General features: G+C 43.3%; 1 protein-coding gene across 4 annotated transcripts in view; it reads left to right on the forward strand.

Moving 5' to 3' along the window:
• The window catches only part of COL4A6 (collagen type IV alpha 6 chain), a 193,021-nt gene that overhangs the window by 145,152 nt on the left and 33,547 nt on the right, over window positions 1-14,322 (forward strand). For 3 of the 4 annotated variants that reach the window (XM_048865297.2, XM_048865300.2, XM_048865299.2), the window contains 7 exons: window positions 611-760; window positions 3,738-3,821; window positions 4,047-4,207; window positions 5,124-5,303; window positions 8,224-8,407; window positions 9,647-9,700; window positions 14,150-14,221. In XM_048865297.2, coding sequence (XP_048721254.1) covers window positions 611-760; window positions 3,738-3,821; window positions 4,047-4,207; window positions 5,124-5,303; window positions 8,224-8,407; window positions 9,647-9,700; window positions 14,150-14,221 — 885 coding nt within the window. The remainder of the gene's footprint in view (window positions 1-610; window positions 761-3,737; window positions 3,822-4,046; window positions 4,208-5,123; window positions 5,304-8,223; window positions 8,408-9,646; window positions 9,701-14,149; window positions 14,222-14,322) is intronic. The other variant, XM_048865301.2, reaches the window with a different exon arrangement.

Below are 14,322 nucleotides of genomic sequence, written 5' to 3' on the forward strand. Positions count from 1 at the left end.
TCTATTAAAAATGACTTCTGAGTGTAAATACTCACCCTGGCAACCGAAGCTAAGAGATGGATGAGCTAATCATGGTACCAAAACAATCTGGTGTGTCCAGTCAAAAGTAATCAATATAACCTGAATTTCACACATTGAACACTTGCCCTCAAATGATCTACAGATTGAGAATTATTTGTCAAATTATTTTGCTCCATGGACAATTTGCAAATAGGAAAAAAAGTCTGTATTTGTCAAATTATCCACTATACATTATTCACTCAGTAACAGTAATATAGCTTTTATATTGTGCTTCACATTTTCAGAATATATCATTAGCTTGCTTAATTATTTATGCTCACTAACCAAAGTGACTTAACTGAGGCTCTGCACTAATGCAGTATTTTCGCTGGCCTAGGCAGCTGCCTTTTATAATAGTAAAAAAAAAGTGTGACTCTCAAAGATGGCTATTATTAATAGTCTTCCCTTTATGTGCAATGATAAGACTTCCTGCATGAACATAATATCAGCCCAATGTGCAATGGTAATCTTCATAAAATGAAAAATATCTGGATCCACATGCTGCTGGAGAGTTGGCTAACTACATAGTATATGCCTGTGTTCTCTTTAGGGGCACCAGGTCTCATGGGATTTCCAGGTATTCCAGGTATTACTGGTGAACCAGGAGACCAAGGGAGAGCAACAATTGGATTACCAGGCACTCCAGGCATAGGTGGTTTACCGGGTATGCCAGGACCTCCAGGACTGCCTGGCCCATCACGTATGTAAACTTCTTAGACCTGCTTTTGTACAGGATTGAAATATAAACAGACCTAATAATATTTTGGGGTGCTCTCTCTCTCTCTCTCTCTCTCTCTCTCTCTCTCTCTATATATATATATATATATATATATATATGTATATTTTTTACCACTGAAAAATATGCATCTGTCTATATTAAGTACTTATATGGCCCCTCATGAGCACTATATGTGAGTGCTCACAATCTATAATGTATTTATCCTCATAACACTCTGGGAGGTAGGGAAGTGCTCTTATGCCCATTTTACAGGTGAGGAACTGAGACAGAGAGAGACTAAGTAACTTGCCCATGGTCACGCTGGAAATCTGTGCCAGAGCGAGAAGTTGAATCTGGGATTCCCAAATCCTAGGCTAGCGCCCTAATCACTGGCCCAAGAAACAGAAGAAATGGGGTATCAAACCTGGGGCCTCATACATGCAAGGCATGTGCTCTAGCACTAAGCTACATGCCTCAGTTACATGAGGAGCACATACTCTAGCATTGATCTACGTTCCCCATGTACAGTAAAACACCAGCTCTGTCTACTCAGTTTGGATTATTTCATTCTAATCAGACTAACCAGGATGGGCAGGGATGGTGTCCCTAGCCTTTGTTTGCCAGAAGCTGGGAATGGGCAACAGGGGATGGATCACTTGATGATTACCTGTTCTGTTCATTCCCTATGGGGCACCTGGCATTGGCCACTGTCAGAAGACAGGATACTGGGCTAGATGAACCTTTGATCTGACCCAGTAGGGCCGTTCTTATATTCTTATGTTTTTATATAGTGATCTTGCATTCTAGAGCACTGCCTTGTATGCTGGGTAAGGAATTTGGTGTTTTGTGCTGATGACCTGTCTTCCTCTGGATAAAGCTGAATTTTCAGGATATGAGGCTGACTTGAATAATCCAGCCAATGAAAATGTGATGGGTATTATGTGTCCCTCAGTCTGTTGACATGGTATTGTCAGACAGTATTAAGTCAATGGGGAAGGCACAACCACTCCGTTATCAATAATTGACTCAGTTGAATATGTAGAATTAGGCCCTTTTACTGCTGCTAAAAAGTTCATACCTTTTTACAGCAGTTTTGTTTTATTTGTTTGAATGGATGATTAGGAAGGTGTGTGCTGTTCAGTACAGGCAGTACCTCAGACCTAATGGGGTCTTTTAAAATGGCTTTACTGGATCTACTTAAAGCCAGGCCTGCCAATCACTTAATGTCAGACGAGGCTGAATTTTGTTCTAAAACAGAGGCGGGCAAACTACGGCCCACGGGCCACATCCGGCTCTCCAAATGTTTTAATCTGGGCCTCGAGCTCCCGCCGGGAAGTGGGGACTGGGACTTCCCCCGCTCTGGCACTCCAGCTGGGGAGCGGGGTCGGGGTCTTGCCCCACTCCGCATGGCTTCCAGAAGCAGTGGCACATCCCTCCTCCGGCTCCTACGCGTAGGGGCAGCCAGGGGGCTCCGCACACTGCCCCCACCCCAAGTGCCGCCCTCGCAGCTCCCATTGGCCAGGAACCACAGCCAATGGGAGTTGCAGGGGCGGCGCCTGCAGACAGGGCAGCGGGCAGAGTCATCTGACCGCGCCTCTGCGTAGGAACTGGAGGGAGAACATGCTGCTGTTTCTGGGAACTGCTTGAGGTAAGCGCCGCCCGGAGTCTGTCCCCTTACCCGCTCCCCTGCCCCAACCCCATGCCCCAGCCCTGATCCCCCTCCCGCCCTCCAAACCCCTCGATCCCAGCCCGGAGCATCCTCCTGCACCCCAACCCCCTCATCCCCAGTCTCTCCCCAGAGCCTGCACCCCCTCCCGCACCCCAACCCCCAATTTTGAGAGCCTTCATGGCCTGCCATACAATTTCCATACCCAGACATGGCCCTCGGACCAAAAAGTTTGTCCACCCCTGTTCTAAAACCAAGTTTGTGTGGAAAGGATTTTAACCGTAGTATTTTCAAATCAATTTTCCCCTCTGTTTTCACTTTAACCCAAGTTCCACTCTCTTCTCCTACATGCAGATCAATGTAGGGAATAATCCTGCTGTGATGGAGAGGAAGTAGGGGGGAGGGAGCAGATCGTTTTCATCTCTAACTTCAGTAAGCCAATTTGCCTTCCAGTCTCTTAGTTATTTTAAAATAAAATCCTGGTCCCAGCACACTGGCAAAGTAACTGGGAGAGAGGCTGGGGAGCTCTGCAGGGGACAGGCAGCTGGGGTGGGGTGGAGAATGCAGTCCTTCACACCGGCAGCAGAGCCATTGTTCAAACACTAGATAACCCTGATAGCTCCTGTTCCCGTAGGCCTCAAGAGTGCAATGGCAGTGGAAGTGCATAGTCACAGATCCATTGATTTGCCCCCCTTTCAACTGCTCTCCCCTCCTCCTTAAAAACCCTGTGCATTGGGGTGCAGGAAGTTCCCATAAAGTATGGCTTCGCAGGGCACACAGTATACAGCCCTCTCTGTAGGGTCCCAGCATCCTGCCTTCTCGGTACAGTGAAACCTCAGGAGTTCTACAACATCAGGTCCCAATGTGGAAATGGAGGCTGGGGGAGGCAAGGTTTGACCTGAATAATTTTCACTCTTCTCCAGAATCTCTCAGTTTCACCTTGGTTTGGTCTTGTGCCGGTTGTTTAGTTTTTGAAATAAGAAGCGTACCTGGCAGACCAAGAGAAAAGGAAAACCCCAGAGTATTAATACTGTGGGCTTCTTCTGTTGGTCTCTGTGGTACCCTACCAAGCCAAAGCAAACTTAACATGGACCACATTACGGTACTGGGCCACATTCTGTTCTTCATGGAACTGAAATCAGTGCAGTCGCATCCACTTATACCAGGACTCAGTATGGCTCCAGGCCATCTGCCCAAAGTAGCTGTTGTTGTGGCTGGCTAATGGAGCTGAATGAAATGTAGACTTCCCTTGCCTTTGCTGATATCCTTTCCTCCCTGTGTTTCTATCTGAAGAAATCCTCAATGGAGAACCTGGGGAACCAGGAAGACCTGGACAACGGGGGCCACCAGGAGTTTTGGGACTAAAAGGGACCAAAGGTGAAATTTACCTTACCTTTCCTACCTTGCCGCTTGCATCATCATTGAAACGTGCGCAAAGTAGTGTGAAATGCAACCCAGCCAGAATGGCTTTACACTCACTTCGCTCATTTTGTACTCACCGATGACACCAAGTGCAAAACAGTGTGCGGAGTTCAGGCAATGGAGGTCCAATTATCTGTTTCCACAGTGCTGACAAAGACTCTCTTTCACTCTGTTTTCCAGGGGATCCAGGTGATTGTGCTTGTGATGGAGGAGTCACAGGAGCTGGACCAAAAGGTGCACCAGGCCCTCTGGGTCCACCAGGTAGTCCTGGTGAACCTGGGTTTAAGGGTTCTAGTGGAGATCCTGGCAGTGTGGGTGCACAAGGGCCGCGAGGGCCTCCGGTAAGTCAGGATAGGATTTCTTCAGTCTCTGCCGGTTAAATGAAAAAGCCTTGTTCTCGAGCCTTTGGCCAAAATTGTCTAAATTGAAACCTGAAGGATTTTTTTTTTAAACGATTGTTTCTGCTTGTTTGGGTAAAAAGGCAAAAAACAATTTGTAGGAATAAGGTAAAAGCCCAGAAATGTCATCAATGCAAGGTGTTTGAGAGAGAAGGTGGGTGAGGTAATCTCTTTTATGAACCACCTCCTGTTGGTCAGAGCTCTCTATGTAAGCTCAAAAGCTGGTCTCTCTGCCACCTGAAAGTGGGCCAGTAAAAGAGATTACCTCCCTCACTGTGTCTCTCTTTTGTCCTGAGACCAGCATGCCTACAACACCACCGCATGAACCAATGCAAGGTAGTGATTCTGAGAACTCATTTGTCAGAGCAGAGACCTTTTGTCACCATAGGGCTAAACAGCTCTAGTCAAGTGGGAAGTAATGAGTATTGGGTTATGGGCTCTCTCTGGGCCAGAGGTTGGTATGGAAATGAGAAATGCATTTGGATGAAGAAAAGATAGAGAGTAAAATGGTGATCTCTTTACATGTTGGTGGCAGTAACAGTAAGTGGGCCTCTCTGATGCAGTTCTTCCCTAGCTGCTGCTGTAATGCCATTTTTAAGTTGAGCTTTTATTTAAAAAAAAAGAAGAGTGAGATTTTCAAAATGCTGAGCGTAGGCCATCTGTGAGGACTTTTGAAAATCCCCCTCTAAATGTTTCAGAATAGTCGTGTCAGCTTCAGTGAGCTCTATGCATTTGTTGTTAATTTATTATGTAAATATTTTATCTGTCATTAATTTTTTTCCTGCTCTTGAAGACTTCTGTGGAGTGAAGGCCTTTCCATGCATGTTCATATATCTCTTTTTTTTCTTTCTGCCTGCAGGCTTCACCTGGTCAACCAGGTTCTCCAGGCCGTAAGGGAGAAAAAGGAGATCCATCTTTTGCAAGAGGCAGAGGTCTCCGGGGGGATCCTGGTGCAACAGGAGCCAGAGGGCCTTCTGGCATCCCAGGAACTCCTGGCAGAGATGGATTCCCAGGTTTACCAGGCCAGCCAGGTCCTCCGGTGAGTTTATACTTATGCAACAAAAATAAGAGTGCTTCAAAATTGTAATTGTAAGAAGGAACAATGATAGTAAAATGGCTGAATCGTTAGTCGCGATTAGACCTGCTTTAAGTGTCCAGAGATCTAAAGCTGTGCCTTGTATTCATAAGCTGACACTCTGTGGATAGACTCTTATTTCACGTCATCCTAACAAGACAGAAATTTCATAGTTTCATGACGTTTAAGGCCAGAAGGGACCATTAGATCATCTAGACTGATCTCCTGTGTAAATTTTACTTGGATACCCCTATATTGAATCCTGTGATTTTAGTTAGACTAAAATATTTCAGTCCTAAGGAAACTAAACTGTTGTGTGCCACAGGCAGAGGACAAGAGAGACCCAAGTACCGAGGCCCCTCCAATGGCAGGGAATTAATTAGACGGATAAATGATGGTGGCAAGCACTGCTTATATATGTATAAAGGAAAGTGCAATTCACAAATCCTGGGCTTGGTTTCCCACAGCAGCAGAATCTTCTCTAACCCTTCAACCACACTGGCATGATGCCACAGCATCATTTGTGACCATCAGCATCGCACAGGCTAACAACATTCCATCAAGCTGGTGGTGTTTTGAACAAGTCAAAGCAATTAGAATTAAGGGCCCTCACACACTTCTTACTCAGAGGGTGACAAATCTAGAGCGAGAGTAATGTGCTATAAGAATTCCAGTGCTTCGTCTGGCCCAGGGTTTGGGTAAACTGCCCCAAAATCCTGACAGCTCTTGGTTGCCTTTACGAGTTAAAAGACAAAGATTTCTGTGCTCTCTTCTAAGGACTTGTCTTTGCTACAGTTTGCAATCCTCTTTTAACACATGGTAACTAATATGACCTATCATAAACTATAGCGGAGAGAAGGAACAGAAATGCATTTAATAATAGTCCTCTTCAATCGGCCAGTTAAGGGTTGTGTACACTACAGACTGCAATAATGTTTTCACACGTCAGCTAACACAACAGTAAGCTCTAGGGCACATGAGCTCTAAGTTGACTTATTAAGTCAATTTCTTAGTCTTCAAAATCTTTCAGGCACTGCTCCCATGGGAGAATGAGTGGAGCCAGAGAGTTAAGATTGCAAAGCAGGAGTCATATACGAGTTGGAATTTGAAGTGCCCAGCTGGATGATTACTGTAATATTTACACTTAGTGCAGCTGAGCAGTGTTAAGCAGGACACTTTGTTAAGGAAAATCTATTCCAAAGGCTCTTGCCGTCTGAACAGGAATTTCTCTCTCCTTCAAGATTAATAATAGCCCCTCAACACATCTCTGATTACACAATCATAAGATAGATAAATAGGTAAGGATAGATAGATAGATAGGTAAAGTCTGAGAGAGAGATAGAATTCTCAAGCGACAGGCACTACTTTCGTTTTAAGATTTGTTCTTTTTAAAAACAAAAGATACTTAAAATATCTACCAAATTTTAAGAGTCGAATACTAAAACAGAAAAAGCTGACCGTGAACATTTTAAGCAGAAAGATACAGGCAAACGTGTAATATTTATATTTTGGCAAATATAATGTATTATGCAGTGGTTTAAGTAGAGTTTCCTGCATTTGAAAAGATTGTGAGCATTAAATTGAAAAGATTTCCATATACTTTATCCATAGAATCATAGAATATCAGGGTTGGAAGGGACCTCAGGAGGTCATCTAGTCCAATCCCTTGCTCAAAGCAGGACCGATCTCCAATTAAATCATCCCAGCCAGGGCTTTGTCAAGCCTGACCTTAAAAACTTCTAAGGAAGGAGATTCCACCACCTCCCTAGGTAACGCATTCCAGTGTTTCACCACCCTCCTAGTGAAAAAGTTTTTCCTAATATCCAACCTAAATCTCCCCCACTGCAACTTGAGACCATTACTCCTTGTTCTGTCATCTGCTACCACTGAGAACAGTCTAGAGCCATCCTCTTTGGAACCCCCTTTCCGGTAGTTGAAAATAGCTATCAAATCCCCCCTCATTCTTCTCTTCTGCAGACTAAACATCCCCAGTTCCCTCAGCCTCTCCTCATAACTCATGTGTTCCAGTCCCCTAATCATTTTTGTTGCCCTCTGCTGGACTCTTTCCAATTTTTTCACATCCTTCTTGTAGTGTGGGGCCCAAAACTGGACACAGTACTCCAGATGAGGCCTCACCAGTGTCGAATAGAGGGGAACGACCACGTCCCTCGATCTGCTGGCAATGCCCCACTTATACATCCCAAAATGCCATTGGCCTTCTTGGCAACAAGGGCACACTGTTGACTCATATCCAGCGTCTCGTCCACTGTAACCCCTAGGTCCTTTTCTGCAGAACTGCTGCCGAGCCATTCGGTCCCTAGTCTGTATCCGTGCATTGGATTCTTCCGTCCTAAGTGCAGGACTCTGCACTTGTCCTTGTTGAACCTCATCAGATTTCTTTTGGCCCAATCCTCCAATTTGTCTAGGTCCCTCTGTATCCTATCCCTACCCTCCAGCGTATCTACCTCTCCTCCCAGTTTAGTGTCATCTGCAAATTTGCTGAGAGTGCAATCCACGCCATCCTCCAGATCGTTTGTGAAAATATTGAACAAAACCAGCCCCAGGACCGACCCTTGGGGCACTCCACTTGATACCGGCTGCCAACTAGACATGGAGCCATTGATCACTACCCGTTGAGCCCAACAATCTAGCCAACTTTCTACCCACCTTATAGTCCAATCCACCCACATAATCCAACACATTTGAAACTTGCTGCTAAGAATTTAGGCTGGAGCCTTCTCCACTAGCATCACAGTGTCCAATAGAATCACTTAGAGCAGCACAAAACCCAACAACATTTTGGTACACTTGTCAAAACTGTGGCAATGTGCAATTGTTCCAGGTTCTCTTGGTTCTCAGCTGTAACTGTCTTTGCTATATGTAGGGTGATGGTGGACTAGGCTTTCCAGGCGAAAAAGGCCTGCCGGGATTACCTGGCTCCAAGGGCCGGCGTGGGGAGAGCGGTCTTCCTGGCATTGGTTTCCCAGGTCCTAGTGGAGTTCGCGGCCCTCCAGGTGACCCAGGAATGGATGGTTTTCCAGGACAACCAGGTCTTCCAGGTCCTCCAGGTAGGCTTGTTAGGGACTACTGTCATTTTGAAAAGCTGCAATGCCCCTAAAAACCAGCCAACCAAAGAAATATTCCACTTCATAATGGGATCCTAGTATTTTCAAAGCAGTAAACTAGATGTCTATTTTTAAATTATTTGTGGATAGTCTATAGGCAGGTCAGACCTGATCCTGCAGTCCTCACTCACCCACATAATCCTGCTGAAATCAATGAGATTACTTACAAGAGTGTGGACTACTCATGCCAGTAAGGGGTGCAGGATGGGGCTACTGACAATAGCTAATTTTATAGCTAGTAGCAAACCTAAGGTGATTTTCTGCTAGGGAAGTGGTTAAGATGAAAAAGCTTTAGATAAAGAAAGGCATAAAAATTAGAGCTACATATAATAAAATATGTGCAAGACTCAGTGACTGGGATCTTTTCATGGTGACCAAACACCGGGATTAGCTTTGACTGATTTCACTAGGTCCTGCCTATATTTAGCTGGTGGTACGCTACTAATGAGCGTGTTGCAAGTTCCACTCTGTGCCAATTTACAGAAGATATGAGTTGCTAGACCCTGGCTACAGAGCTCTTCAGCTCAAGCTGAAGAAGTTGATGCTTTTAGCTCTGGCAGTTCCCTGGTTCAGTCCCTGCTGAGTCAGCCAAAATAGCAGACATGACATGTGCAGCTTGAGAACGGTTGCAGGGCAGATGTAGTATTCGTTTGATAGAGTTGATATGACCATACAGAGCTAGGTACACTTAATGACAAGTGAAGAATCCAGTAAATCTGGGCTTTATAGGTGATATTTCAGATATGCTAGAGTCTGGAAAATGGTTTCACCACCAAACTATTGCACATAAATATTCCCTATGTCTAGATTTTAGAGCTGGCATATTAAGGGGATTTTAACAAAAGCAATATCTTTCCTTTTCCGCTGCTGCTTTTTATTGTGTTTTCCACCTTGTTCGTGTATATTTAACTTTCTGTATTTGTAATGCTTGCACTATTAGTAATACAACTAAATATATTCACAGACATAATATTTTCCCCAAAACCCTAGTCACTGCTCAAATGACATTGAACTGAATTCAGTTATTCTTCTGACTCTCAGGATGAAACCAGACATGTCTACAATGTACACAAAGGAAAATGTCTGTGAGCATGTTTGGCCTATTGGTTAAAAAAAGTTGCTTTCGATCGTGTGGGTTTTCTGACATGGTTTAACCTGTGCTCCTTTGCTTGGCTGGTATAGGTGACTGCTGCTGCGGTGAGAAGGTTGGTAAAGGAGTCTTAGACACAGAGGGAGGTGAGAGCTAGGCCTTAGTGGTTGCAAGAATAGCAATGGGAAGAGTCCCCATTCTTCAAATCATTGCACAGACACCCAGAATGGCATGTTACAAAGCACCAGTGTTGCATTTGGTTGTTGTAATGGGCTGATTTATAATGGCCAACACTGGCATCCCATTGGAACTTTCTACATATGCCTTTTCCTGACTCATGTCATGTGCTAAATGCTAAAAGCTCTGCTAACCTATAGTATGTATATATAGGTTGCTTATTAAAACATCTCTTACAAGGGCTGCTAAATCCAGATTGCATCATCAGATAACTAGAGGGAATATGCTTCATGCACTGACATTCACAGTCTCATGAATACTGGGTATCAAATAGGATGCATCATAAGTCAACACATTATGTGAGTGTTACATCAAAGCCTCGCTAACAATGAATGGCTTTTTTTGTAGAAGAGCATCTATAATCAGAGAACGTGAATGAGTGTGAATAAGTCATTAGCCAGCTCAATTTACACCTGCACAGATATTTGTGAGAAAACTGTGAGAAAACCATCTCTCTAATACTTGGAAATCATTGCATTTCTTAAAAAACACTTTTGATGTATTAAGCTTCATCTAACATTAAAGAAATCTGCTTGGTCAGAAGAAATAATTGCTGTTTACACTGCACTTATTGGAAGGTTTTATGATGAAGACCAGAGAACATTTTAAAGAAAGACATTGACCTACTGAAATTATCTTGCCAAAGGCAACATCAAGGAATTTTGCCTAAGACCACACAAAATGCAGTTACAGTAGATCAGATTAAAATTCTCATTTAAAAAATAAATGCTGTATTAGGACCTATTCATGCAAACCTTCTTGCATGTGCTGAATTCCTACTCAAGTGAGTAGTCACACTGATTTTCCTTGAGTTGCCTTCAGCTGATATCTGTGACCAGTGGATAGAGTGTTAGAACAATACTTCTGCACAGTTAGCGAGCACTATTATGAAATTGCTCAGAAGTGCTATTGGATTACCCATTTTGTGCCATTGTTGCAATTCCCAGCAGCCTCTCGCTATGTTTTCACAATTGACTTGTTCCCCTGGCCTTTGGAGGCCATTGTCTGTATTGTAAGAACATAGGACATTAAGTAGCTGGTGGGCAGTAAGTCTTGGTTACTTCATTGTGCTACAAGACCCCAGGAATATGTGAAAACCATTTCTTTAGCGTATTACCATTGCCCTTCAATTGCTCCACAAATACAATTCCCATTGTGCTTCCACTCTAGTGCTGGCTAGTTACATAAAGTATTGAATAGTGTCATTTTCTGGACATTCACCTAAGCAGGCTCTTAAAAAAATGTGTTTGAATATAAAAATGTTAATTAAACTGCCCTCTCTAAGCTGGTTGATGGATTGGACATCCCCTTTTTGAAAAATGGCATTCTACACAATGCTGTGATTGTGGAGGGATTATCGGAGATGGATTTTAAAACATTCAGTGTCAGGCTCAGGAATGCAGAATGCCAGGATCTGAGCAAAGAAATCACATCTTTAAATGTTGCTACCCTCTGAACAGTTAAAGTAATCTCCTATAAATGTACCTATAGGTAGGCAGCAAACTGAACGTTAACATTCTGAAAGCTAAGAACTTGTGTCTCACATCTCTCTACCTCTGAACATAAATTAGACTGGTGAATGTTTTATTGTATTTATCTATTTTAATGCTCCTTGCTTTAAGTCTAAAATGCAGGATTTAAAGCTGAGCTGTGGTACCATCTAGAAAGAGCAGTGGTTGGTTTTAAGACAGAATTAGTATGCAAGTGTTGTTGCAAAGTTTTGTATGTGTGTTATTCAGGGGGTTAGTCACTTAGAAATTCATTCTGTTATCAACTAATGCCCCTCATCAAGGTAAAAGTAATGAACTTGAACACTGACCTTTGGTCTTCCAGTATAAAAGCAGAACATCTCCTGTTGTTTCTTCTAGTACTTGCACAGCAGTGTCAAAACACAAGTACATTAGAGCCCTAGGGGGTTTTCTTCCCCACCTCCACACACCCCTTCCCCTTTCCCCCTCCTCCCCCCCACCCCGGCTCCTGCACCTTCAGCTTCATATCTCATTAGCTGAGGTTAAGGCTGCCAGCAGCCCTGATTAACTAGAATTTGTGATTTGGGTCATTTCTCTCCTCTCCCCCGCTAGCCCCATCTTGTGATCACATGAGTCAGAATCACAAAATCATTGAATTTGGAGTTGGGGGCAGAATCTAGAGGTGGGGAGTGGAAAAGGGTTACCCAGTCTGGAACTCTCATGAGATAAGCTGCTCTCACAAGACCTTTGCCAGTTTTACTGGAATCTCTTGAGAACAGCCCACAAGGTTTTGATGCCATTGATTGAATCCTAACCCTAGCTCTGATTCAGCTTCAAAACTTAAATGGAATCCATACACCACCTTCTTAGCCCATCAATAAAAAAGACCTCTTATGTCATTTGATCTTTCATTTGGCCATTGCCTCATCCCCCATGGGTTCCCTATTCCTGCTGTTGATTAAAATCAGAAAAAGTGAGCCATATTGATTATCTCTGGTATAACTCTATTGTCTTCATTGGATTGACACCAGGAATGATTTTATCTCAGTGTCTTTTATTGCTAAAACTGAGAAGCCATCTGAGAATTGCCATTATTTGAAAGTGTCATTTACAAAATGAAGTCTTAAGCTCACACTATCCCACTGTCAGTAAAAGATCTAGACTTACTTTTCCTGGTCCACTCATTACGTCTGACAGCAGCAGAAATGCTGCCGAGATTGGAGTGCCTTGCCTGGTGATGCAGCCCATGTGTTGGGCTGGAATATCAGGTTGGGAGTGGGAATTGGGTGGCAAACTCTTGCAGAATTAGTTGTAAAAAACAAGAAGCAGCTAATCCACAATTGCTGATTGGTTAATCACTGAACCTGCAGAAAAAATTGCACCAGATTTTAATGGCCCAGTATTAGTAATCAGTGGAGTAACTAGCTATTTAACTTTTTGTATAGAAAGACTCCAAAAGGGGAGGGGCAGGAATAAAGTCCCCCTTCCTCCCCCTCAAAAATATGGTCTTAACCTAACTCTAAGGATCAGTTCTGATGTGACATTAATTCAGATAAAATATATATTTTTAATCCTTTAGGATTTTGTTTTTAGGAGGTTAATTTATTCTAGGAGTTTTTAGGCCAAGCCTGCTCTAATAGTGTAGGCCCTAACCCTGCAGTCCTTTTACTTAACCAAATGCCTATTGAAGAAAGTGGGATCTATTTCTTAATATAAAGGGGTCGCAGGATTGGACTCCCTAGTTAGTAATGTCAGCAGTCATGTGTTTTCAGCACTACTGTATCCATGGTGCAAAAAGAAAAGGAGTACTTGTGGCACCTTAGAGACTAACCAATTTATTTGAGCATGAGCTTTCGTGAGCTACAGCTCACTTCATCAGAAACCTGTATCCATGGTGTGTCAAATTGCCAGAGTCTGACAAAGGTGAACACTGCAGACGTAAGAGATTTATCAAATAAATTTGATAGTCTGATGGCTCTGATAATGCCACTCAGACCTCATCCCACTGATAAGTTAGATACTTTCGTTTCTCATAGAAGGAACACAATGAGCTGTACAACCACTGATTCCTATTTGCTGCTCGTACACTAACAACTAAGCCGTGTGGTTACTTTTCAGACTGATGGACTATAGAAGAATCGGTAGGAGAAAAAGCAGAATTAAAAACAAATACACTCGTGCACACACAAAACTCTAGTGTAAACCTGTGGAAGGACCCAGCAGAAAGCACAAACATGGGGACAGTCAAGAAGGGCCAAGATTTTTAAAAATGAGTGCCTAAATTTTGCTTCCTACATTGATTTTTGTCATTGAATAAATTACTTGAGTTTTCAAAAGTTCTGGGCACCCACTAGCTCCCCCAGTGTAAGCTGACTCAGTACTTAGACTGTACACTCCTTGGGGCTGGGACTGTCTTTTCAATCTGTTTTTACAGTGCTAAGCACAGTGCAGCCCTGATCCTTGACTGGGGCTCTTGAGTGTTACCATAATACAAATAATAAATAGCAGTTCTTATGTTCTTGTTTTCAGTTCTCATCACCATTTTATAGGTGGGGACACAAACCCGGTCACACAGTGAGTCACAGTCAGGGCTGGGATTAGAAAATAAATTGAACTCGCAGTCTTGTGCTCTAGCCACTAGCCCACACTTCCTCTCTTTAGTTTAACGTCAGTCAACTTAGAACATCAACAACGTTAGCCATAACCGTCCCACAAGGCATTAGATTTTGTTACCCTGTGGCAGATGTGAATGTGCATTACATGTAGTGATTTGCAGTGCATAGGTTCATTCATCATTGCACCTAATTTAGTCTGGACATTCAATGTTCTCATCATAACCAGCTAACTACAAGGGAGCCAGGTGCAGTTTCAGCATATTTCTTTTTCTAGGGATCACCTTGCCCTGTGTAGTTCCTGGAGGGTTTGGTGCCCCTGGGCCTCCAGGCATACCAGGACGTCCAGGTATGGAGATTGACTTTTAAATACTCTATGTAATACACTGGCTTATCGTTTGTTATGAGTCTCCCTCCAGTGAGGAGATATCCTGCTGCTTAATCACAGTT

This window comes from Caretta caretta, chromosome 9, assembly GCF_965140235.1.
Source record: "Caretta caretta isolate rCarCar2 chromosome 9, rCarCar1.hap1, whole genome shotgun sequence".
Taxonomy (NCBI): domain Eukaryota; kingdom Metazoa; phylum Chordata; order Testudines; family Cheloniidae; genus Caretta; species Caretta caretta.